Here is a 27,204-nt window from a genome sequence, read left to right as displayed (position 1 = left end):
TCTTGCCATTAAAAACGTTTATTCAGGATGTGTACCAACATGGAAAATGTGATATACTATTAAGTGAAAAACAACACATGAAATTGTATACATTGCATTATTAAAATATACAAAGACTCCAATCTTTAAAAAAGATTGAAATTTAATGGGGCACCTGGCTGGCTCAGTCAGTAGAGTGTGTGACTTTTGATCTCAGGGCTGTAAGTTTGAGCCCCGCATTGGGGGTAGAGATGACTTAAAAATAAAACCTTAAAAAAATAAAAAAGCTTGAAATTTAAAAATAATTCATATATCCAGTATCTGCCCACTTCCCATCACCTTCAATGCAATGGTCCTTGCCTGAGCCCCACCACCTGGCTTGTATCCCAGCACCAGCCCTGCATTGGTCTCCATGCTTCCACCCTCCCACCTTTATTCCACATTCAGCTAGAAGGGTCCCTCAAACTATAAGCAGATCTTGATCCTTCTCTGTTCAGAACCCTGCAAAAGCTCCCCATCTCTCCAAATAAAAGTTTGGAGTTTACCACTGGCTTCCAGGATATAGGACCTTGCCTGCTCTGATCTACTGCTCCGTTCCCTGCCTCAGTCCTGCCATTCCAAACATGCAAGCTCCTTGCCACTCTTCACTCAGTCATTCCAGCTTCAGGACCTTTGCACCTGCTGTTTCCTTTGCCTGGAATGTGCTGCCTCCAGATATCTGAATGAGTGACCCCTTCCTTCTTTCTGGCAGCTCTTGGGAGAGGCTTTACCTGAACTCCTCATCCAGAACAGCACTGCTCCCTCTGTGAACACCTCAGACCCTTTATTTTTCTTCATAGCAGTTGGTCAGTACCTCCCCCAGTACATGTCTTCATTGGGTCGTGTACTTACTACAATGCAAATACCTTAAGAACAGACTTTATGTCTGATTCTCTGCTGAATCTCTAGTACCTAACACACAGCCTGGCACACAGTTGGTGACTCGAATGAAAGAATGTGGGAATAAATACTGAAAGAACTACAAGCCTCGTGTGGGCTTTGTTTTTGGGTGATTTCTCCTTCCCCAAAACCTCCTGGCAGTAACAGACCCATAGCAGGAGCCCAGTGGGAACTAAAGTGGCTGATCATTCTCCCATCTGAACCCCGCTCCACCACCCCCCCCCCACTGCGTAAAGTACGTACATCCTGTGAACTGGCAGCAGTAATGGGGGGGTGTGGGGCTAATGGTAATTGCTTTGGGAGGTCAGATCCTGGCTTAACACCACCAGCTATGTGGCCTCGAGAAAATTATGAGAATTTTTTTGAGTGTTAGTTTTTCCCTGTGCAGCAAGAGAAGGATATTAACAGTTCCTACGCCCAGGGCTGGAGTGGGGGCTAAATTCCCATAAAGCACTTGACAAGCACAGTGTTGGCACAGAGTAGGTGTGCGACAACAGGCCACCAAATTAATCAGCAGCCATATATGCGCCTTTGGTTCTTTCTAGTTTACAACGTCCTCTTATACATGCTTTATCTGATTTGAGGCTTTCAACAACCCCGTCGGTTTTTTATCACCATTTTTATAGGTGAGGCAACTGGGTCAAAGAGGAATAGAGTGCCTGCCTGTGGAACACAACTGAATCTGACTACAACGCTGGCATCTTCTCGCCAGAAACACGAGTTGTTACCACTGCCGATGCTGATCAAAGTGATCTGGATGGCCCATCAGAGCCCCAGACTCTAAAGCGTGTGCCTAGTGTGAGGCTGTGAACAGCGAACAAATTCAGCACACAAAACCAGAAGTGAGCCGCCCCTCCCCAGCGACCCCACAGAGGCAGGCATGCACAGGCCCCTGCACCCGTGAGTGAAGCTTGTGAGCAAGTCTGAACAGACAAGCCATCTCTCAGGGTCCACCCAGGATTTAGAACATCTCACATTTCCCAAGCCCTTTCTCTAGTTTCTCTGCTTCAAGTCGGGCAGCAGCTCCAAGCAGCAAAGGCCACCTTTGGTGTTTGAAATCCTTATTGCTCTGCAACCTCTGGCCTTGACAAAGAAAATGTTTCTTCCCAAAGGTAATTTAAGGGAGAAGCCCTGCACAGAGCTCTGGGCTTAGCTCTCATTAGACTCTCCTCCACCTTCCCAGGATTGAAGGCCAAGGGAAGGCACATGGCAGGGAAGACACCAGCAGGTGTTAGACATGAATTTTAGAACCACAAGGCCAAAACATCACAGAATCTTAGGAGTCATGGATTATCACAACTGTAGCATCTGAAAGTCAAAAAAACCCCAAAAAACAACAAAAAACCCACAAACAACAATAACAACAACAACAACAAAAAACCGCACAATGTAATACTTTAAGCCTCATGGGGTTGGCAGAGATTTTATCGGACAGGAAAGGGCAGATTGGGAATCTGATGGCTTCTGGGTCAGGGGTATCTCCTACCTGGTCAGAGGCTTAGCAAACGCTCCCTTGTGAGAATATGGCCTCAGAGCTCCAGCCACAGGCAGGAGGCTGCGGGGACAGGTTTTGGATAGCAACTTAATGGCAAAATTCTACAACCAGGCCCCTTAGGACACAGATGAAGGAGGAGAGGGCAGCCTTCGGAAGGATGCCGCCAGGCCATCCACTGCTGGTCCCTGGTGATACGCTCCAAGATCTCGATGGAGCCAGGTTTGTGGCAGGTCACCAAGCACCAGGAGACTCTGAGAGCAATAGCATGATGGTCTCGTTCGATGGCAGGTGCTCCTTACTTGGAACGTGCTGTGTGGGCAGCACTCCGTGTCTGCAGCAGAGCAGTGCACAGCATCATGATTCCTAACTTCTACTTGCATAGTGTTTATAATGAGACAAGTGCTCATGCCCCAGTGAGCATGGAAATGGGCTCGGAAGAGGGGTAGATGATGGCTCTGGCCCAGTCTAAGGGCTACTTTGGGGGTCAGCTGGAAAAGGGGTCAATACAACCGCTCCACCCCTGGCCTCATCCTCATTCAAGGTCACTTTAGATACCTACGGTAATGAACTTCACTGATTTTTAAAAATGAGGGAGAGTTCTAGGGTAGTCATGACCTCATATCAAAACTATAAGAACCTCTGTCTCTCTTTATATAAAAAAATACTGAGAAGAGTTCAGCCCCCTAGGCTGCTCAGAGCAGGGCAGACCAAAAGATGGAGGTCAGACTGCTTTGCCAGTGTAAGAAATCCCCAGGAGAAACAGCAGAGGCACACAGGGACTGGAGACGCTCTGGCTCGGGAGCCTGAAAGCCCTGTGCCCCGGGAGATGGAGTCCTCCTCCTCCAGAAGTCCCTGGTGCTTTCCTGTCTCTGGCGAGGGGGAAGAGCTTGCATCCTTGGGAATCGGTCCTGGGAGCACCGCTGGCTGTCAGGCCTGGCAAGTGTGACCAGCTTAGACTGGTGACATGCTCCAGCCAGGATCAGAACTCATCCCGCAGCTGAGGGGGCTTGTCCATGCCAAAGAAAGAGGACGGCCTCCCTTGGAGGTCCCGTTCCCGCTTCACGAAGGCGGTGAAGGAGGAGACACAGTTGCCAATAAAGTGGTCAGCTTGGCCAAGGATGTACAGGTCGATCTGGGCCACTTCGGGCTTCAGGCTCACCACCTTCACCTGCAGGAGGGAGGGCAGAACGTTTTCACCAGGGTGGCTGCAGGCAAAGGTGGCCAGTCTGGCCAAGGCCTGCAGCCATACCCCCAGCTTTCTTCCCCTGCACAGAAGTGCCAGACACAAAAGGAGGTGCACAGAGGATTCAGACATGGGGTCGGGCATTCCGCTGGCAGTGTTGCCCAGATGCTGTCTCAGCACACCCCCACATGGCACACCCTTCCCCCACTGCCAGCCTCAGCTCCAAATACAGCATCATTCACCCTCTAGTGTGGTTCCTTCACTGGTGTGGTTCCCTCTGCCTGGAGTGTCTTTTTCCTATTCTAGTTCAAGGCTCAGCTCGAGTTCCACCATTCTCATGAAGCCCTAGGCCAGCAGGTGTGGCTCTCCCCATCAAACTGTGATCTGATCACATAGGGCTCCACCCATCCTGTTCTGCTGCCTAGATGCCTCTGAGCCCCAAAGTCTTGTTCAATTTGTCCCCGAGATACTCCCCAAAAGTGACCCCTTCTCTTGGTGGACCATCACTCCAGGGGCCCAGCCACCACAATCTCTTACTTCCTCGTGGGTCCCCTCACTGCTTCTGTGTGTTTACCACAGAGCAGCTGGAAAAACTTTTTCTCTGTCCCTCCCTCCACTGCAAGTTGAACACTCTTAAATTGTGCCCTACTTCTCTTCAGATGAAGATGAAAAATCTTGAATGTGGCCTACAAGGCCCTGTCCAAGCCACCTCTCCACCTCTCATACCTTCCCCCATCATCCCTTGAGCTCTAGCCACTATCCACCAGGCCCTTCCTGCCTCAGGACCTTTGCATGCACTCTCCCTCTGCTTGAGGCATTCATCTTTTTGTCTGCTTCTTACCTGACCCTCACTCTGCAGCTCCAGTCTCACCTCTGCAGACCCTGGTCTAGGCCAGGGTCCTCTGCTCTATACTCTCACAGAACCACATTCCTTTACTTTGGAGCACACATCTCAGCTTGTAGTTTTCACTCTGATTAAGATCAGCCTCCTGCACTTGATGGGGCCAGGCTGTGGTGGTCTTCTTGTCACTGCTGGCTAGGGCCTGTCTCAATAAATATCTGTTGACTGGACACAGGAATGAATGAGCCCCTGCCTCTCCTCAAGCTCCCGGACCTCTCTTGCAGCATATATTAGAGTTCTGTGCAAAGTCTCTTTTCCTGAGTCTAGACTGGGAGTCTTGGAGGGCAAGACTACATCTTATTTATCAGCATCCTCAGCTCAGCAGTGGCCCAGCCTAACGGAGGAGCAAGGGTGGGCTCTGACCCCATGGACAGAGGGGTTGAGGAGTAGGCAAGGACGACAACAGTGGCACATGAACCGGAAATAGAAAATGGCAAGAGACTTAACGTGTAACAAATATATCAACTCTAAAAACTCACGAAAAAACTCCCAGGGACTCTCCAAATGCTTCAACTTAGTACAGAAGTGGGGGTGTGGGCAGAGCTGGGGCTGAAAGTGCTTTGCTGTCACACAGAGATTTCTGATCTAACAAAAATCATCATCTTGCTATTTGGATGGTAGCAGAGAAATAATACTAGTATAATCATGGCCAAAATCCCCCGAATAATTCCACCCACGCCCTGAAACTTACCCGCTCCGTGTCATACCCACTATCATTAGCTTTGAGACCTCCTGGGTAAATTCTATCCCTTCTTGGGACTTTGGTTTCCTCAGCTATAACATGCAGGGGCTGAGTTGGAGGAGCCCCAAGGTCTCCCAGCTCTGATGGTCTTCTAAAAAGCGGGTGGGAGGGAGGCAGGCCAGGATGCGCTGACTTGGCACCTTCTTTTCAAGTCAGGGCTTCCTGCTGGTGTCTGGGCTAAAAGAGAGAAGGGAGCCCCTCACATAAAGCCAAGGGTTCCCACTGTTAGAAAGCAAACTTTTTAAGGTCTGTGCAGGTGTTTAGGGCTTTCATTCATTCCACAAAATCTTATTGAATTCTTGGTATTAATTCAGTCACTTTATTGATATTTCTTACCTACCCTCCACTGATAGAGCACCAAGCACATCCCACTCTTTAGTCACACACTGAATATTTACTATTCGCCACTTCCTTAAGCATTTACGAAGTACAAAAGAGCATTCCCTTTATTCATCAACCACCTACTCCTACTATCAGTGATGGCTAACTTTATTGAGCACTTGTTTTGCACTGGAATGGTTTTATTTTCTTCATATCTGATCTTCACAATCACCCTATGAAACAGGACTACTCTCAGTCCCATTTTACAGAAAACGAAAGAAGTACAGAGAACTAAAGTAACTTGTGCAAGACTGCACAATGGGTAGCACCCAAGTTCTCTGGCTCCAGAGTCCAGCTCTTAATCTGTTACACTGGATTTCTCCCAAGGGCCCACTCTTTAAGCCCTTATTCAACAGTCACCGAGTGTCTACTGTGTTAAGCACTGACCTAGACAATGGTGACGGCAAGGCCTCTACAAGCTGAGGAACAGAACGGTGAGTCAGCCTCTGATCCCGCCTTCAAGAAGCCACAACGTTTGGGAAGAAGTGGGACGTGTTTCTAGTCTCACACAGACTAGACAGTGCCTCGAGAGCAGCTGTGATAAAATACTGTGACAGCTCCAGTAGGGACACATTAGCTACAAGAATGCAGGGGAAACTGGAGAGAATGGGCCAAGGTGTTTGGGCCAGGGTTTGAAGGAAGGATAGGAACCGGAGCGGAAATGCCTAAGTGTCAGAAGGACATAAAGCACGTAGAGGGAGCCGTGGGGCCACCCTGGAGCTTTCTTTGATTCCCTTCCCACCGCACCCCCACCGGGCCCACACACACCTTCCCTTTGAAGAGTTCTTGGATCTCGGGCACATAACTCTCAGAATCCGTGGCAATGTAGACCGACCGGGCATTCAGTGCTTCCACCCAGAGCTTCACGGCCCGTCTGATCTCCTTCAGGTCAGGGAGGCACATGGTCACGGTGAGAGGGGCCGCCGTGCTGCGGCTGTAGCCCACACACTGTGGGGAGGCCATGAAGTGGGAGCCTGCGGTTCCGTCCTTCAGCATGGCGCAGGCGTTTTTCTGCAGTGTTCAAGGGGGACAGGGTTAAAGGCTGCAAACGGCCCGGGACCCCAGGGGCAGGACCCACTAAGTGGAGAAAGGCTGTACAGAAGCTGCATTGTGTTTTTTAAAAAAGCACCGAGGGAAGAGGGAAATGCATCAAAACAGTAACAGCGGTTACTGCCGTGTAGTGGCGTACTGGCTTTTTACAAAATATTTTTTTCTTAGTTCTACTATATTATCTGGGAACTCCAGTAGAATTCTGAGCCGTGGTGGTGATAATGGGCAGCCTTATCTGATTTCTGACTTCAGTGGGAACACTTCTGATAGCTCCCATGAAGTACATGTTTGCTGTGGGTTTCGGAGAGATAGCCTTTATCAAGTTAAGGTGGGTCCCTTCTTTCCCGGTTAGTTAAGAAGTTTTTCTTTTCCTTGCTTTTCTTTTTTTTTAAATCATGAATGAGTGTCGACTTTCATCAAATACTTTCTTGGCCTCTATTGAGATGATTATGTGATTTTTCCACTTTGGGTGCTAATACGGTGAATTACATTCCTGGGATGAAGTTTACTTGTGTTATATGCTCTTTAATATGTTATTGGAGTTTACTTGCTAATATTCTACTTAGAATTTGGGCATCTGTGTTTGTGACAATGGGCACTATCTACTCTTCTGAATTGACCTTATCTGAGTTTGCTTTAGTGCTATGCTAGCTTTATAAAAAATGGCATCTTATATCTTTTTATGTTCTAAGCACATATGGACAGAAACTGTTTCTTAAAGGTTTGGCTGAAACCATTCACAAGATATTTTGGGCCAAGATACTCCGAGCCTGGCTCCTTTTCTTTGTGGAAGGAGGGCGGGAAGGGAGTCAAGGGCATACGCGTGTGACTACAGTTGACCCTTGAACAACACAGGGGTTAGGGACACTATCCCCGACCCCGTGCTTATAATTTTTGTCAAAAACCTGCATATAATTTTTGACTTCCCCAAAACATAACTACTAATGGTCTATTGTAGACCAAAAGCCTTACTGATAACATAGTCAATGAACACATATTTTGTATGTTATACATACCGCGTACTGTATTATAACAAAGGAAGCTAGAAACAAGAAAAAGTTACCAAGAAAGTCGTAAGGAAAACACAGGTACAGCACTGCACTGTACAAAATCAGCATTTCAGTGCCCCTGCGCAGTTCAAACCCAAGTTGTTCAAGGGTCACCTGTACTTCCTCAATGGACTCTGAGTGAATTTTGATCTAATTTCTATACTCGTCAGTATTTTTCAAGTCTTCCACAATGAGCATTTCTAATATACATACACACATATATCTTCTTGTGTAAATTAAGGAGACTATCTACGTTGCTCTGTTATTTCCACACAGAAGATAATCTGATGAGGTTTCTGCATATTTAAGCAGCCTCCGAATTTGGAGGATGACATCTTCATTTCTTGGGGGCCCCACCCAATCTCCAGAGCTTGTTTTTCAACAGAGTCTACTGGCTAAACGCTGAGCTGGACCAGAGGACTCCTGAGCTGCGGGTCTCTCTCTGGCTTACTGCCTGACTTGGAGTCTACCTTGATGTTTCTTTTTCCATCTGCAAAGTAAGGACAAAAATGGCAATTGTCAAAATGAGGGTTGGCAAGTAAGCACTCTGGAGCCACATTTCTGATGTGTCTATGGCAGGATCATGGAATACAGTACCACAGACTTGGCTGAATGAGACCTCTTTGCCCTGGCTGGGACTCGGTGCAGTGGGTTCAGTGTTCAACGCCCATAGGCATGGGCCCTAGTAAGGGACACGTCAAGCCAGCCATGGGAGGAAGGGAGAAATTACCCAGTCAGAGCCAATGCGCAGGTGAATGCCCACGTAGGGCCGGATGAGATGGGCGCGGATGTGGGCCTCTGCCGTCTTCACCATCTCGTCCGACCATACCACGTACTTTTGGAGTGGCCTGTGCTCCTCCAGGACGGGAAACTGGGCCGGTGCCCCTGGGAGGGCGAGCACTGGATGTTCCTTTGGAGAAAATCTAGACATGAGACGGAATGAGGGGAAGTCAGATGGAGGACGCACAGAGCTGGCCGCCACCTCCACAGGAAAGAGGATGGTGTCGCACCATGCCCCAGAGACCCTGTGGAGGGGCCCCTCTAACATGCAAGAAGCACGAGAGGCTGTGAAACCCCAACGGGCTGATAAGAAACCGTGGCGGCGACAACAGGCACAATATGTAATACTGTCCCGTCGCACGGAATTTACAACCCTCTTTGCTTGTTTAACAATTAAAAATTTACAGTAGAACATTCCAACCTTTTGTATGTCACGCTGGCTTCCAATCTGTGGTGTGGTAATTCACTGCGGGGTGGGGTGTCTGGGCCTCGCCTCTGCCCTTTTACCCACACGGCGGGACTGGGACACACAGCTGCTTACAGAGGGCCGTGGACAGGACATGCTCACAGGGAGTGGGTACACTGCGTGAGAGCATCCGCTCAACATTTCACACATATTTGCTGACTGCCTACTATGTGCTAGGGCCCAGGGGGAGAACGAGACAGGCACGTCCCTACCTTCATGGAAAGCACCTGATGTCTGCAGATGCCCTCGTCACACCCTCCCGAAGGTTCTCCTTCACCCTTGTCAACTATGGACCTTGTAATTATTTCACCTTGTCTTCTCTGCTAGACACAGGCTTCTGAAGGCGGTGCTTCCGTGTGCTGGACAGTGTCTGGCACATGGAAGAGCCCAGTAAGTGTCTGTTGACTGAATGAAGAGCAAACCTGTTTTCCCTCTTCAGCTAACCCCAGAGTCTGTCCTAGCAACACGACACATCCTGCTGGTTCCACAAGCCTGAATGCACTTTCTGGTTCCAGATCTCTGTATGTTTCTTGCCTCGACCTGGACTGCCTTTCCTCTGTCAGCCAAAAACCTTTTCTTAAAATTATGAAATAGGCACAGCCACTCTGGAAAACAGTCGCAGTTTCTTATAAAACCAGACATGCGGGGTGCCTGGGTGGCTCAGTTGGTTGAGCGGCCAACTTCGGCTCAGGTCATGATCTCACGGTTTGTGGGTTCGGGCCCCGCGTGGGGCTCTGTGCTGACAGCTCGGAGCCTGGAGTCTGCTTCGCATTCTGGGTCTCCCTCTGTCTCTGCCCCTCCCCCACTCATGTTCTGTTTCTGTCTCAAAAATAAATAAACATTAAACAAATAAACAGACAGACAGACATGAATTACCATATCCCCCAGCAATTGTATTCTTGGGCATTTATCCCGAAGAAACGAAAACCTATATTCACACACGGACCAGTACATGAATGTTCACAGCAGCTTTACTCCTATTAGCCCCAAACTGGAAACAACTCGAACATCCAACAAGTGAAAGGTTAAATAAACTGTGGGATATCCCACCATGAGATACGACCCGGAGATATCAAGGAACAAACCACTGAGACAGGCAACAATTTGGGATGGATCTCAAGGCAATTATGCAGCGTGAGAAAAGCCAAGCCCTCAATCTTACATACTGTGTGACTGCATTTACATAACATTTTGAAATGACAAAATAGAGAACAGAAGTGGAGAAGAGATTAGTAGTTGCTAGGGGCCAGGGTGTGCGTGCACATGTGGGCGTGCGTGCATGCGTGCGTGTTTAGGGACACGGATGCGGTTATAAACTGACCACAGAGAATCCTTGGGAAGTTAGAATCGTTCAGGTGTTCTGACTGTGATGGTGGACACACAAACTTACCTATGTTTAAAATTTGTGTAAAATTGAATAGACCTAAACATACGCACAAACCTACAAACATGAACATACAGAAGCGAGTACAAGTAAAACTAGGAAAATCCGGATACAGTGGGTGGGCTGTGTCAATGTCATCATCCTGGCTGTGACACACTACAGTTTTGCAAAACGCCAGCTTTGGGGGAAACTGGGTGGACGGGATCTGGGACCTCTTTGCGGTCTTTCTTTTTGTTGTTGTTTTCTTGTCTTTGTATTATTTCTTACGATGTGTGACTCTATAATTACCTCCATAAAAGTCTCAATGAAAAATTAGGTATTTCAAAGCATACAGGAAAATACAGAGAATAATTTTACAACCCACATACCCACCACCCAAATTAGCAGATGTTAATACTTTGCTCTGTTTCAGGTTTTTTTAAAAAAGAAAGACCAAAATAAAAGGTCTCTCCTGTCATCTCTTTCCCTCCTTTACTTCCTCTTCCCAGAAGATATTGTGGTTTTGTGCATGACTACACTTTTACTATTTGTACAAAAAGGTATTATTTTGTGTGCTTTTTACACAGTGTAATCATAAAGGCACAGGCTGCCGAGCCAGACAGCCTTGTTCTAATGTTGACTATGCCACCTACTAACTTAGGCAAGTGACTTAACCATTCTGTACATCAGTTCCCTTATCTGTATAATAGGGTTAATAATAGCTCCTAAGTCACAGTGCTCTTGAGCAGATTAAATGGATTAATATAAGCAAAGCATTTAGAACAATACTTGGCATATAGAAAGCTCTTAGGAAATTCCATTGCCATCATTATTGTCATATTGTGCGAAACCCACCACAACTTTTTAGAAATTCGACTTTATGTTTTAGAGATTTGGCCACGTTGATCGTGTTAGCTTCTCTTGAAATTTTCCATTTTGCACGAATAAACACAAAAGCTGTGGTGGGCACGCCCCTTTCTTCACACCCAACCCAAACACCTCGTTCTGCAAACACCTCCCAACCCTCCAAGACCAGTCACCACTCCCAAGCCTCAGCTCCTACAGGAGGGCTCCCTGTCCCACTGCTCTGCTGCCTTCTGCACACTGATGTGCTCGACAGCCGTCTTCCCTGCTCTCACGTCAGCCCACGAGGGTAGGAGCCTGGGCAGTCATGCTCACCGTGAGTCCCACACACTCTGGTCCAGGGCCTATGCCAAGAAAGCAACAATCAAGTGTTTGCTGACATCCTGGCTCTTTGTTATAATAATAATTTTATACATATGTGCATGTGAATCATTTATCGAGCCTTATTATGCAACAGGCACTGTTCTAATTGTTTTACGTGTATGAACTCATTTGATTCTCACAAGAGCCCTGTGAAGTAAGCACTATCGTTATTCTTTTTACAGATGAGGAAATTGAGGCACAGAAAGGTTAAGTAACAGGCCCAAGGTCACACAGCTAGGAATTGGTGAAGCTGGGATTTGAGTCTGGGCAGTCTGCTCCAGAACCTGTGTGGGTTTTGTGTGTGTGTGTGTGTGTGTGTGTGTGTGTGTGTGTGTGTGTGTGTGTATTTTTGAAGGAAAGAGAGACAGAGAGACAGAGAGACAGAGACAGAGAGAGAGAGAGAGAGCAAGTGTGTGTGAGTGGGGGAGGGACAGAAAGAGAGGGGGTCAGAGGATCTGAAGTGGGCTCTGCACTGATGGCTTGATGTAGGGCTTGTCCTTTTTTTTTTTTTTTTAAGTTTATTTATTTTGAGAGAGAGAGCACGAGCAAGCGAGCTGGGGAGGGGCAAAGAGAGAGGGAGAGAGAGAATCCCAAGCACATGATGAGTTGTCAGCATGGAGCCTGACGCGGGGTTTGACTCACAAACCATGAGATCATGACCTGAGTCAAAACCAAGAGCCAGATGCTTAACCAAATGAGCCACCAAGGTGTCCCCAGAACCTGTGTTAACTATGCACCTCTCTCTCAGTCCCCCAGGGCCATCAACGAGCCCCTCAAAGGCCAGGTCTGGGTCTTGTTTCTGATCACCAACCCCTAACACAGGGGGTACAATCAATACCTTCAGAATGAATGAATGAGTGGATGGGAAGAATTCAAGGGTCTTACCAGAAAGACCAGGCCAGGCTGTCAGGGGTCAGAGGAAAAAGAAGTGAGTATGAGCTGAACACCTACCACTGCCAGGCCCTCAGCCAAACTCCTTTTAGATGTCACCTCAAAAGATTTTAAAAGGAAAGCCAGAGTTTGTGATCTCCCAGGGAGGCTAGAACACTAGGATAAATCAGGATCTGTGTTCACTCTGCCCTCTTGGAGAGAACCTGCAGTTGACCCTTCGTGATTTCTAGATTTGGAATGTCCCTCCCCTCTCCTTAGAACTGGACTGGCACATGGTTGCACCACTGGGACATCAGCCCTGACCAGTCAAAGCACCAAGAGGCCGAGAATGATGTGTTTATTTACTCCCAATGAGAGAGGAAAGTGTTGTTTGGAAAGCAAGGGAGCATTAGGGATCTTGTTTGGAAAGAAAGTTGGACTACCTCCATATGCCCGAGTGCCCTAGATCAGGCCCTTAGCCTGGTCACTGTCCAGTTGAACAAGGCATATGCTCTTGTTGCTGGGTGCAGTAAACGTCTGGGGTTCTTCTCCCCCGCCTCCAACCCCCACCCTACTCTACTGAGATTCCCCCACCAAGCCAGGGTTTCTGTATGCACAGCATCCACTTATGTGCCCAGATACATCTGTGGGACAGTGGATGAACACCATGCTGAGTACAGAGAATGCAGGGACACCCCGCACAAGGCAGGGCCTTGCTCTTAATGTTCCTATCTTGAAGGACTATCTTTCTCTCCCGCTCTTTGCCTGGCTGGCTCCTCATCCTTCAAGTCTCCGACCTGCCAATTACATGTCACCTCTTTAGGGCCTCTCAGGAAGGCTGCAGCCTGGAAGAATAAGGGCTGACGTGAGAGCAGGGAAGACGGCTGTCGAGCACATCAGTGTGCAGAAGGCAGCAGAGGAGAAGTGGGACAGGGAGCCCTCCTGTAGGAGCTGTGGCTTGGGAGTGGCAACTGGTCTTGGAGAGCTGGGAGGTGTTTGCGTTGGGTGTGAAGAAAGGGGCGTGCCCACCACAGCTGTTGTGTTTATTCGTGCAAAATGGAAAATTTCAAGAGAAGCTAACACAATCAATGTGGCCAAATCTCTAAAACATAAAGTCGAATTTCTAAAAAGTTGCAGTGGGTTTCACGCAATATACCGACGATGGTGGTGATGGTGATAGAATTTCCTAAGAGCTCCAAATACTGGTTACCTTCATGCCATGAGAATGGTTCAGCATGATGGGCCACAGTCTTCCAACAGCAGACGTGCAATAAATGTCTGTTGAATTAAACCTCCACCAGGGGATTCAGACTCAGAAGCAGCAGAGCTAGAAGGATTCTCAGAAATCACCTAGTGGGGAAGAAATACCTCTTATCCCTTCTCCTAGAACCCGATTTTTAGCTGGACATATGGGAGCCCCAAATAAGATTTCTGTCCTTCTTGCAGCTAGGTATAGGCCATGTGTCTAAGAACTAGCCAGTGAGATTCAAGAAGGGTTGTATGGGACTTCTAGAAAGGTTCCTTAAAAAGGTGAGGCTGTGGCCCCCTTCTGCCCTTTTTTCCTTCCAGCTGCCTGGGGCAAGGATGTAATGGCTGGAGCTTCAACAGCCCTGTGAGGGGACACTGAGGATAAAAGTCAGTACTGGGATGGCTGGGCAGAGACGGGAGCTGCCTTCCAGCCATGGGTTGCATACCCTAGTGCTTCTCTTACTTAAGAAAACAATACATTTCTGGGGTGCCTGGGTGGCTCAGTCGGTTCAGCTTCCGACTTCAGCTCAGGTCATGATCTCATGCTTCATAAGTTTGAGTCCCACCTTGGGCTCTCTGCTGTCAGCACAGAGCTTGCTTTGGATTCTCTGTTCCCCTGCTCTCTCTTTGCCCTCCCCTGCTTGCCCTCTCCCTCTCTCCCTCTCTCTCTCTCTCAAAAATAAACATTAAAAAAATAAAAAATAAATAAAACATTAAAAAAGAAAGAATATATTTCTATCTTGTTAATCTGCTGTTATTTGGGATTTTCTGTAACATGTAGCTTAAATTATGCCTGATACACTTAGATCTGTGGCCATCCAAACTGTCAGTTGTTACACAAGAGAATTACTGGTTAAAGGCAGTGGGGGAGGGGACCAGAGCCCATCCAAGCAGGCTCTGCACTGCCAGCCTCGTGGGACTACAGGCACTTCTTAAGAATTCTGAGGAACAGTATGGAAGCCACTGATTTTGCTCCCCTCCTTCATTTTACAGTTAGAACACTGGCCAGAGAAGGGAAGCAATCTGCCTACTCATACAGTAAGCCAGGGAAGAGCCTGACCTTTTCCAACGCCATTCTCCCTATACTCATACCCGCGGGCCCAGAGGACAACTTTCTACAGCGAGCAAGTGTCCGCTATTTTAGAAAATGTTTAAAATATGTATACTCGCCAGCTCACCCCTACAAAGCACTCAGGCTTCTTATCAGACCGCATCAGCAGGGCCTACAAAGCCCAGCACAGTCTGACCCCTGCCCGCTTCTCCAATCTCCTTGTGTGTGGCAGATCAATTCTTCAAATCGCCTTTCACTGGGTGGGCTCTATGTCTCCTCCCAACAGCATGGAGCAGAAGTGACACTGTCCCGGTCACCAGGCCCAGGCTTTGGGGGCCAGCAGCTTCTACTTCCCACCTCTTGGAACACTCATTCCCTTGGATGCATCCTCAGCAACCTGGCTGATATGCTGTCACAAGTCCAAGTCACATGGAGAGGTCAAGTGTACTCACACCAATCCACTACCCCAGTCAAGCTCCCAGGTGACAGCCAGTATTACCTGCTTGCTAGCCATGAGTGAGCCCTTGTGGACGCGCAGTCCAGCTGAGCTTTCAGACTCCAGCCCCAGCTGAAAGCTGACCAAAAAGCAAGACATGCCCAGCTAACCCAAGTGTCCATCAATAGATGAATGGATAAGCAAAATGTGGTCTGTACATACAATGAACTATTTAGCCTTAAAAGGAGTAAAATTTTTATATATACTACAGCGCAGACGAGACTCGAAGACCTTATACCAAGTGATATAAGCCAGGCATGAAAAGACAAATATCATATAATTCCACTTATACGAGACCTAGAACAGGCAAATTCAAAGACAGAAAAATTGAATAGAGGGATGGGCAGAGGTGTGGAAGAATGGGGAGTAGTGTTTAATGGATACAGAGGTTCTGTCTGGGGTGATGAGAAAGTTCTGGAGATGGATGGTGGTGGTAGTCACACAATTCACTGTGCTTATGCTACTGAATTGTACACTTAAAAAAGTGGTTACAATGGTAAATGAATAAATAACACACACACTCCAGTGGCACAAATACACATATATACACCATGCTAACCATTTTTTGAAATCTCCCATTTTTATGTTTAGAACTAATCCTGCCAGCAATATTTACTAACCTAGTAAATACTGATATTAATTACTCTTGAGAAATGATAAACAATACTCAATTACAAACTATATGCAGTAATTTCGTTTTAAGTTAATCTGTATAGGTAAGTAGATTTGTATAAAAGTATCTGGAGGGGTGCCTGGGGGGTTCAGTCGGTTAAGCATCCGACTTTGGCTCAGGTCATGATCTTTGGTTCATGAGTTCGAGCTCTGTGCTGACAGCGCGGAGCCTGCTTGGGATTCTCGGTCTCCCTCTCTCTCTCTGCCCCTCCCCCGCTCATGCAACGTGCTCTCCCTCTCTCTCTCTCTCAAAAATAAAAATTAAAAAGACATTTAAAAAAAGCACTGGAGAATGGAAGTACATACATCAAAATGCAAAGAGTGTTTTTTGACAGGGTGGTGGCTTAGGAGTAAATTTAATTTTCTTCTTTATTAAAAAAATTTAAAAAAATCTCCCACCAAATCTGTGGTGGGTATTCTAAAGGATACTTACACCAAGAAATTTGATGTTTAACATGAATTGAAACTTTGTACAGTTGGGATTCTATAAAGAACATGGAAAATCAAAGAACACAAGAACTGCCTTGCTGAACCCAGTCAACCCACAGAACTCTGGGAAAATAATAATACACTGCTGTTGAGCCACTAAGTTTTGGAATGGTTTATTATGCAGCAAAAGACAACGGTACAGTCTCCCATTCTCCTCCTCACTCACTCCACACCAGCCACACTGGTCTTCTGTCTGTCCCTTGATCATACTAAGCTTGTTCCTGCCTCAAAGCCTCTGCTCTCCGTGTCCCCACCATGAAGAACTACCTTTCCCTCCAGCTTTTTCCACGGATGGGTCTTTTTCTTCAGGTCTCTCATGGACTGAATGCTTGTGTCCCCCCAAATCCATTGTTGAGGTCCCAACCCTCAAGGTGATAATATTAGGAAGTAGGGATTTGGGAAGCAATTAAGTTTAGTTGAGGTCACAAAGGTAGAGCCCCCATAATGAGATTAGCGCCTTATAAGTGAGCCTGTTCTCACTGTAACATGTGAGGACACAGCAGAAAGGCAGTAAGCCAGGGAGATCACCAGAACCTAATGCAAGAACCCAATACTGGCATCCTGTCTCAGACTTCCCAGCCTCCAGAACCACGAGAAATAAACACCTGCTGTTTAAACCCCTAGTCTGTGCTATTTTGTTATAGCAGCCTGAGCTGACTGAGACAAGGTCTCACACACAACATCTGTTTGTGTCTTTCATAGTACTTTGTTTTCTGGAATTATCTTCTGTAAAGGCTTATTCACTGTCTCTCCCATTAGACTCAGCTCCATCAGGGCAGGGACCTTATCTGTCTTATTCTTGCCAGTATCCCCAGTGTCCAGACCAGTACGTGACACCCAGCAGGTGCTTCTTAAATAAGGGGGAGGGGAGGGGAGGGGAGGGGAGGGGAGGGGAGGGGAGGGGAGGGGAGGGGAGGGGAGGGAAGTCTGGCTGTAAAGCCCAAGCTTTCCCAAGCCATCATGCAATTCCTACAACTCAGTGAACTCAAACAAGATGGTGAGGCACTGAGCAAGTGTTTTAGCAACACTCCCTGACTGATGCATCCATGCAGCACTGTACCTTCTCTTCCAACCAGGCTTGTGTGATATTTCTGGTTTTCTGGAATTTGCTTTTGGAACTACTTTTGGAGCTGGTGTCACATATTTTTTTCCTGGCACTTTGTCAATAGGAGAAAAATCTCCACCCTTGGAGGGCAGATCTACCTTTTGGCAATAGCTCCAGGTCACTCAGAACTGAATAGGAAGAACCAAGTAGGTGATCAAATGGGAATGTCCTAGACCAACCATGAGGGAGGAGTGGAACCTGCCATGACCAAGTGTCCTCAGTAGCTCCTTAATTAGCTCGGAAGTCCCAAATGGGAATTGGCACCTGTTCCAGGCACAGCTGTTTTCTCCATAGTGATTAAGAATGGGTGCTCTGGAATTAGACTGCCTGGGTTCAAATCCTAGCTTTGCCACTTCAAGCTGTGTGACCTTGGACACATGATTTCACTCCTCTCTGCTTCAATCTCCTTAAGTGTAAAGCACAGAAGACAATAATGCCTGTCATACAGACTTGTGGAAGTATCGAGTAAGTAACCTTAGAAGACTTAGGTAGTGAAAGGAAAACTTGGAACAGTGTTCGGTACACAGTAGGCACTAAATAAACAGTAGCTTTCTCATCTATTTTTTTTTTAATTTTTTTTAACGTTTTTTATTTATTTTTGAGACAGGAAGAGACAGAGCATGAACAGGGGAGGGTCAGAGAGAGGGAGACACAGAATCTGAAACAGGCTCCAGGCTCTGAGCTGTCAGCACAGAGCCCGACGCGGGGCTCGAACTCATGGACCGCGAGATCATGACCTGAGCCGAAGTTAGCCGCTTAACCGACTGAGCCACCCCGGCACCCCAGCTTTCTCATCTATTAAAGAATTACATTTGGACTGCAGCTGCCCTCTCACCAGCTCAGTTACCCTGGGCAAGTTATTTTACCTCACTGAGCTGTTTCCTTACCTGTCAAATGGAAATTGATCATAACACCCACCTCATGAAGTTTCTCAAAGGCTTGTATGAAATAAAGCATGTGAATAACAACAGTAACAGCTAACATTGGTTGGCCCCCTACTATGTGCCATGCCTTCTAAGCTCTAGGAAACAGATACCATAGTGCTCCTTCCATTCAGGCCAGACAGCTGGAGAGGCTGCTCAGGGTCGCCTGAGAAAGAGGCAGGGGTGAATCAGAGCCCAGGTCTGACTTACCATGAGCGTGACTCCTTTCTCTACATCAGTCTGTCCTTGGTCTACTGAATGCCAAGTGCTGTGACCCTGTGTGAATTCCTATGTCCCTCACAGCTCCCAACCTGACTTTCAAGCCCACGTTCATTCCTGCCATGCTCTAGCATCAAGGCAAGCGCACTCTGATAGTTATCATCATTGTAACCAGCCTGTGGCTCCCTGAGGGCTGAGGCTGGGTCTTCTTCATTTTTATATATCACCTCTGGCTTTTGAGCACTATGTCTCATACATGACAGACGCTCTATAAATATTTCACAGCCTGTGCCTGTGCCCTGCTAACCTATTTTTTTTTTTAATAGGGCCTACTGTAGCACAATTAATAAAGCACATCCAATTATTATCTGGATGACATCATCTCTCAGTCTGCACCTGAAGCTGCTTTTCTCTAGACGCTGCTTCCAATTTTCACCTTGTGAGGAGGAAGGTTAAGAGGGGAATGATTCTCACGCCTAGAGGAGGAAATCGGGACCCATGTGACTGCACAATAATCTTTTTATGACATCCTTTATCGGCCGATAAACTCTTGCTCAACCTTGTGGCAGGTCAACGTCCCACCGTGTCAGGCGTTGAGATGGGAACAGATCACACAGGATCCCAAGTTCAACAGATAGAACGGCTGCACCTTTGGTCTCATACATCAGGGTGTGGTGGAGGGGAAGAGGGTCAGGAAGGTGCTGAATGCTCATGGGCCCCAGGCCCCTCCCTTAAACCCAGCAACACTGCCCCCTCCAAGTACCTCTGGATCCACTGGTCTTTGTAGGAGGCGCTGAAGGAAATGCCTGCAAAAAGCTCGGACTTGTTGAAACTCACATGAAACTGATCCCAAAATGGACCAAAGGGATTTCCTTCCTGCAGAAAGAGAGTGATCAAAGGCTTACTGAGGAGGGAAAGCCCTTTGGGGATGGGGCCAAGGAATTGTGGGTGGGGGAACTCTGGTGGACTGGACACAGGTTGAAACACCTCATGGGATGGCCCAATAGGAATGCCACTTTGTAAAGCCTGGGCTGGAGACCTGAGGAGAGCAGCTGGGCCTCCAATCTGGTTTTCAGCAGGAAATGTTCACCAGTGTCTAAAGGACTCTTTCCTCCTTTACGTGCCATATCCCACTGAAGCTGCAGCATTGGTGGGGTAAGTGGGGAGGGAGTGAACCTTGGATTTGGGCCTTGGATCTTGGACTAGAGCTTCCAGAGACTTTTAAGACCAGCTAATACAACGCCCTTCTTCTTTTCTTTTTAAATGCTTTTTAAAATTATTTTAAGAGAGAGGAAGAGAGAAGGTGGCACAGAAAGAAAGGGAGAGAGAATCCCAAGCAGCCTCCAGGCTGTCAGAGCACAGCCAGATATGGGGCTCACTCTCATGAACCATGTGTGAGATCATGTCCTGAGCTGAAATCAAGCTCAACTGACTGAGCCACCCGGGTGCCCCTCAATGCCTGTATTTTCAAGATGGAAATACTTGCAGGGTCCAGACAGGGTAAAACACTTGCCCAAGGTGAGGCCAGTGCTGGGGCTGTAAGCCAAGTCTTCCTTTCTCAAGTTTTGTGGCTCCTCCAACCACCCTCCCCAGACTTTAGCATAAGCACCTACAGACATACTGGGGATTGTCTTATTCCCAAAGTGCCAGAAAATTATAAATTTCTCCTGATAAAATATGACAGCTTCTTATTTACCCACTGAAAGGCAGGCAAGTATACAAGTTAAGAGGGTGGACGATGGAGCCAAATCACCTGGGGTTGAATCCCAGCTCCACCACTTATTTGCTAATGTAACCCTGGGGAAAATACCAAACCTCTTTGTGTTACGCTCATGTCCCATCTATAAAATGGGGATATTAATAGTACTTCCCTAGTGGAGCAGTTTGAGGAGTAACTGGGTTAACATGTGTAAAGCTCTAAGCATGGTACCTGGCACGTAGTAAGTGCCATATGGGTATTAGTTATTATTACTGATGTGGCACTTCACAGTTTACAAGCACTCTTACACCTGACCCTCATGACATTTATGAGTGAGACAGAGCAGGGATTGGTGTCTTTATTTTGCTGGTAAAATAAAGTCTCAAGGGAATCAAGGTACTCTGCCCAAAGTGACACTGCTGACAAATGTCACAAATGGGACTTAAATCTCCATCTTTCTACTCTAAGCCCTTCTAGTGCCATCCCCCACATATTGCCATCACAGCGTCTCAGGGGCCTAGAGGACATGGAACAGGCATAAAGGGTCCCCCAGACCCACCTTCATGGGGCACGTCTTCTTATCAGGGCTTCGCTGGGCTGCCACCTCAAAGCAGTATGCCACTCGCCTCTCAGGGGGCCAATGAGTGGGTGCCAGCTTCTCCATAAAGTCCTCCAGGCTGATGACCCGATGGTAGGCCTGGAGGGGCTCCAGCTTGAAGTACTTCTGGTAAGACACATGGAGCTACAGGAAAAGGTGGAAAAGGAGAGGCAGAGGTCCCTCTTCAGTATCCTAGTGGCTCTTTGAAAGACATTTAATAAAAGCATGCATCCAAGACCCAGATAACTCAGACTGTGAGCCAATGAAAAACTTTTAGGAAAGGACACCAAACTTAGAACGGAAACAGGCTGGGAGAATTTATCTGCAAACTAACAAAGAAATAGTAACACCCCTTGTGTTCAAAAATGCTTGCTGATCTAGATGAAAAAAGACATAGGCTGTAAGAGAAAATGTGAGCAAAGGAGAGGAGTGAACAACTTACACAGCAAAGAAAACCCAAATAGCCAATACACTCAAAAGATATACAAACTCACTAGTAATTAGAAAAAAACAAATTGCAATTACGAGAGCACTTCTCACTCATTAGACCAGCAAAGATTTAAAAGCTTAACTTTAGGGGCTCCTGAGTGGCTAAGTTGGTTAACCATCCGACTTCAGCTCAGGTCTCACGGTTTGTGAGTTTGAGCCCCGTGTGGGGCTCTGGGCAAATACAATAATTTGCTCAGAGCCTAGAGCCTGCTTTGGATTCTGTGTCTCCCTCTCTCTTTGCCCCTCCCCAGCTTGTGCTCTCTCTCTCTCAAAAATAAATAAATAAACATTTTTAAAAAGCTTTATTAAAAAATTTTTTTCACGTTTATTTATTTGAGAGAGAGAGAATTCCCAGCAGGCTCCATGTTATCAGCTCAGAGCCCAACATGGGGCTCAATATTCTGAACCGTGAAACCTGAACCGAAATCAATAGTCAGACGCTCAACTGACTGAGCCACCCAGGACCTAAAAACTTAACTTTAGTTTTTGGAAAGGATGTGGGGAAACAGGGACTGCTGTACCTGGCTGGTAGTCAAAGTATACGTTTTGGAACAACCACTTTAGAATGCAATTTTGCAGCATCTACTAGAATTTAAAATGCTCCTTGCACCTCTATGTATTTTCCCTAGAGAAGCTCTCCCACTTTGCACCAGGAGATGGGTGTAAGGATGCTCAGTGCCGCAGCAGAAGTACAAGAAAGACCTTGGAAGGAGTCACACTGAAGACACTATATCCATGACAGTGGTTGCCTCTGGGACTGGGAGGGGAGCGGGACTAGCCTCCGGACCACGTGAGGCTTTATCTTTTAACAACTTCATCTGTAATAATACTTTATTTCTTTTATTAAAAAAAAAAAAAGAAACATGAAGCAAAGAAGAAAATGTTAACAACAATCACTTCTAGTGGTAAGTACATGGATGGTGACTGTATTAACCTCTGTATTTTTCTGGATTTAAAAAAGTTTTTTAGAACACCATGGAATAAAAATGTAGACTTTACCCTATAGCTCAGGGTTCCCAAGCATGTTCCACTAGTTCAGGAGAATAAAGAGTTCTGCAATCAAAAGGCTCCAGAGTTACACAGACCTGGGAAACACTGTGTTAAGCTGATTTCTTTACTACAGGACTTTGCAGTATGGTAATACGTAGTTTGAATCTCCAGTTTGGGAGGCTGGGGTATTGAGAATATAACTTCCCAAGCTGATTTAACCACTGCACCCTTCCTTCACAAGCCATTGGCATTCCAACAGACTTTGGGGCACTTAACCATTAGCAACTAGGTCTTGCTGAAGGATTTTAAACAGAAATAATAGGAGATTTGCCTCTTAGATCACTCTAGTGGCAGAGGAGAGGACATATAGATGGTAAGATTAGAGGAGGAAGAGGAATCAGGAGGCTACTGCAACGATCCCTTTATTTGTTCAAGTACTCATTCAACATATATTTTGAGCATAAGTCCAGGTGAAGATGGAAGGCATGGACAGGTTAGGAGAGGTAAAGGAAGATGAAGCAGCGGGTAGAAGGAGGTATTCAGGATGACTTCTAGATTCCTGGCATGGTATCCAGGTGAATGGAGGTAACATAAACTAAGGCTGGGAATATAGGAGGTGACACAGGTTTGTCAGGGAAAGATGCCAAGTTCAGTGCTGGCTTTGTGAATTTGAGGTATCTGTGGGACATCCAAATAGACTCAAGGGCTTAGGAATTAGAAACACAGGCTTGTGATCAGAGGAGGGTCTGGGCCTCAGGTAAGTTGGGAGGTACGTGGAAAACAGTGAAAGCCACAAGATTTAACAGAAATTTACAACAAAGCAAATGATGGTAATAACAGCAACTAATATTTATTGAGTGCTGACTTAGTATGCTCATCACATTTCATGGACTTGCTCATCTAATTCTAAGAGGTAGGAATATAACTATCTCCAATGTACTTATGAAGAAACCCAGGCAGACAGAATCCAGATAACTCAACTGAGGTCACAGAGCTAATACCCAAACAGGAGGAGGAGACACACTAATATTTAAACAGTGAGTGGAGAGAGAAAAGCCTCCAATACAACACAAAGAGGAAAATGCTGAGAGGTCAGGGCTAAAGCAGGAATAGGCTGTGACTTAGAAGACAGGATAGTAGGGATATTCAGGAAGGAGAAAGGCTCACAGGACCAGGTGTCACCAGGAGAATAGCTGAGGGAAAGACTGAGAAATGACACATAGATTTGGCAATTCTGAGGTCCCTGGTGACCTCTGTGAGAACAGCCCCAGTGGGGAAGAGGAGAGTAATTGGACGGGTTGAGTAACCCAAAAAAAGCAAGAAGTAGAGACTCGGAAAGATTTTTGGCTGAGAAGACAAAGCCAGAGAAAGAAAACAAGCCAGAGTGAGATGAACAGACAATGTCTAAACTATAACACTGAGTGCAAAAAATCAGCACATCAGTGGCTCCCAGTTACCGAGGACTTCCTATGTCCTAAACACTTTGCGTTGATGAACTTAGTTGATTCTTTTTTAATTTTTTTTACATTTATTCATTTTTGAGAGACAGAGCACAAGCGGGGGAGGGGCAGAGAGAGAGGGAGACACAGAATCTGAAGCAGGCTCCAGGTTTTCAGCTGTCAGTGCAGAGCCCGACGCGGGACTCGAACTCACAAACCGCGCGATCATGAATGACCTGAGCCGAAGTTGGACGCTTAACTGACTGAGCCACCCAGGCGCCCCTATGAACTTAGTTGATTCTAAGAGAGAGGCATACAATGTTCAAGGCATGCTACAATCACTCACTCGTTATGGGAGGTGGCCACAATTACTATCAGCCTCTTTAAAGGATGAGGAAACTGAGCACAAAGAGATCAAGTAAGTACTCTGTCCAGTCTACACAGCCAGTAAGTGGCAAAGCCAAACTATGATCTCAGGTACTCTGGCTTTTAACTTCTGATAAAAACCTCTCTAAATATAGGCATGCAGAAGAAAAAAATAAAAATAAATAAAACCTACGCAGAGAAAAAGCTGTAAGAATGAAATACAGTGTTTTGTACATACTAAATATCGTTTTTTAAAGTTTATTAAAAACTTTTAAAGTCAGTTCATCAGATTAATTCAATTCCTACTGCCAGGCCTCTGGGGGACACAGTGTGAACAAAGACAGACACAGGATCAGTGGAAGACACAAATAAAAAGCAAGGAATTAGAGGGTGTTGAGTATCACTGTGATGGGGTGAGGCAGCTCTGGAGCCAGACCGCCTGGGTTTATGGCCTTGGACACATTATTAACTAACCTGTGCCTCAGTTTCTCCTTCAGACTGACACTAGCATCCATCACCCTTTGACTAATGGGATGCCCAGAGGGTGGGACCAATCAGGGGTGGAAATGGAGCTTTAAGTTCCTATCACAGGCTCTGGAGTCAGACGGACATGAGCTTGAGTTCCAGCTCTACACTACTTATAAGCCGTGTGACTTTGGGCAAGTTACCTAACCTCTGGGAACCTGTTTCCTCATAGGCATGTAACGAGGGAGAAAAGAGCTAGTCCTCCTGCAGTGCTCAGGACAGTGCCTGGCAGACTGAAGGCACTGGATAAGTGTTAGCCAGGTAGCCAGGGAAGACAGTTCTGGGTGGGGAGCAGGGCAGGCTCAGAGGAGTGGGAGGTAAAGCCCAGACAAGGACTTGGGGTCAGGAGGAGGTAAGCAGGATTGGGGTAAGATGGACAAGGGCTAAGGTCAGTGGGAGGTACTCACATTGGTGAAGGGAGGCTTGTGATGCTGGTACTCAATCCAAGGGGGTACAGCCAAGGTGCGGTTCAACAGCTTTGCAAAAGCCAGGGAGCCCAAGAAGTGATCGGCCTGGTTCCCGAAGCGCCCTGGATGGTATATGGTGGTTGAGGTGAGGCCTGGGGCATGGAGGGCATGGGGCATGCAGGGTCCAGAAAGGACGCAGAGCCAGGGGTGAGGAGGACCGGGACACCAAGGAGAGCCAGGGGAGCTGGCAGCATAGGATCCAGGTGTGGACTCCTGGGTCTGACAATCAAGGCCCTTAGGTCCTACCCCTCTGCCTCAGACCTTCCAGGTGCCTTGGTGTTCCCAAACATGCTCTACACTTTCCATCCTCACCCCATGCCTTTGCTCCTGGGGTTCTCTCATCCAGGATTGCCTTTCCACCTCTATCTCCACTCACTTGTGCGTGAAAGGGGCAACTCCAGTGCCTCATTCACTGGAATCCTTTCACCAATCCTCTGCTATCCTGAATCCCCTCCTCTGCCTCCCACCTCAGACTGGAGTTATTTCCGGTTCTTCACTTTTCCTCAAATGTCCTTTCTCACTTCCTGGCCTTTGTACTGGCTGTGTCTTCAGCCTGTAAATACCTTGGGGGCCTGGGGTGAGGACCCTATCTGATTCTTTTCCTTGTCCCTAGCATGACATCCATTCATTCATTCCACAAATAGAGAGACGCCACAATGTGCCAGGCTCTCTGCTTGGTACTGGAATATGGGATTGAGCAAGAAGGATAAGGTCTCTGCCTTCGAGGCAATCACAGTCCAGCTACAGAGACATTAAACATGTAAACAAGTATACAGTGACACATTCTGATGATTTCAAGACAGGAAAAGTTTGGTGATTGATAGACAATAAAGTGGAGATTATTTGCATTGAGGTCAGCGAAGCCCTTTCTGGTGACATTTAAGATGCGACCTAAGAATGGGAAGGAGTTGATCTGGCAGAGTGAAGGGGAAGGTGTTCCAGGCAGAGGGAATAGCACAGGCTTCAGGACCTGATTACGTGTGAAAAACAGAGAGGGAATAAAGAGTGGCTGCAGCTGGAGGACCTGGGGAGAAGGGAGTGGTGGTAATGATGCGCAGAGAGCCAAATCATCAAGATCTGCAGGGTCTGAAAAAGAAATTACTTCTACGATGACGATCCACCACCCCATTTAAATTGCACCCTTCAGCCAGCTTTTAGATTCCCCCTTGCTCTTCTCTATTTTATTTTCCCACGGTGTTCATCCTCTTCTATGATACTCCACATAGTTACTTATTTTTTATGTGTATCTTTTATTGTCTGTCTTTCCCCCGCTAAAATGAAGGTTCTACAGGGGCACGGCGTTTTCTAGCTTATCACTGCTGTATCCCCAGAGCAGAAAACAGGGCTGGACACAGAGTAAGGGTCCTATAAATACTATTGGTTGGTGAAAAAATCGTCCAGAGCCAACGTTGAGTCAGTCATATCAAGTCCTGCCCCAGCAAACTCCATTTACTGAACTCTGGGATGGCTTAGACCTTGCACAAGACACATCACCTCTTCCGGCTTCAGTTTCCTCATCTGCCACATTGGAAGGCTGGACACAGAGGTCCCTCAGGGCCACTGCAACTGGGGCAGGGAGGCGAGGAGCAGGCCATGCCCTGCGCTGGGTTTCTGTCCTGGACATGTCAAGGTATCTCTGAGTGCCTCAGAAGAGGGCCTTCTCCTCTCTGGGCCTCAGTTTCCCTATTTGAGCAGAGGGCTCGGGAGGCCTTACCCATGCATGGGCAGTAGAGCAGGTAACCGGCCGGGTCCCAGGAGCCCGCGAGCAGCCCCGGGAGCGGCAGAATCAGAATCAGGAGAGACACACGCAGCAGCAGGGGCGACGGTGCCCACGCGGCGGCGCCCATGACGGCTCCGGAGCCCGAGCGCGGGGTAGCGCACAGGCGGGGAGAGGAGGGGCGCGAGCGTCCGCCCCGCTCCCGGCGGTCATCGCGCGCCGCCCGCGCGCCGCCCCGGCCTCTCTAGCCGGCGGGCGGGCGGGACCATAGAGAGCCCGCGGCACC

At 47.3% G+C, this 27,204-nt stretch overlaps 1 protein-coding gene across 2 annotated transcripts; it reads right to left on the bottom strand.

The window, feature by feature from the left end:
* On the bottom strand, positions 1 to 27,157 carry POFUT1 (protein O-fucosyltransferase 1). 2 transcript variants are annotated; one of them, XM_060615050.3, is made up of 7 exons: positions 26,916 to 27,157; positions 25,142 to 25,263; positions 20,887 to 21,069; positions 19,392 to 19,504; positions 8,450 to 8,642; positions 6,389 to 6,631; positions 1 to 3,581 (listed from the first exon to the last, which is right to left on the bottom strand). In XM_060615050.3, exons 1-7 carry the CDS (start codon positions 27,046 to 27,048, stop codon positions 3,393 to 3,395), a joined length of 1,176 nt encoding a protein of 391 aa, XP_060471033.1. In that variant the 5' UTR covers positions 27,049 to 27,157; the 3' UTR covers positions 1 to 3,392. The 2 variants fall into 2 exon arrangements, with proteins under 2 accessions (XP_060471033.1, XP_078300290.1); XM_078444164.2 differs by lacking the exon at positions 1 to 3,581 and adding an exon at positions 3,588 to 5,416.
* Between the last annotated feature and the right edge of the window lie 47 nt (positions 27,158 to 27,204).

The sequence above is a fragment of the Panthera onca genome, chromosome A3, assembly GCF_046562875.1.
Source record: "Panthera onca isolate mPanOnc1 chromosome A3, mPanOnc1 haplotype 2, whole genome shotgun sequence".
NCBI lineage: Eukaryota > Metazoa > Chordata > Mammalia > Carnivora > Felidae > Panthera > Panthera onca.
The sequence above is the reverse complement of the archived record's forward strand: the minus strand, read 5'-3'. Positions and strand labels throughout refer to the sequence as shown.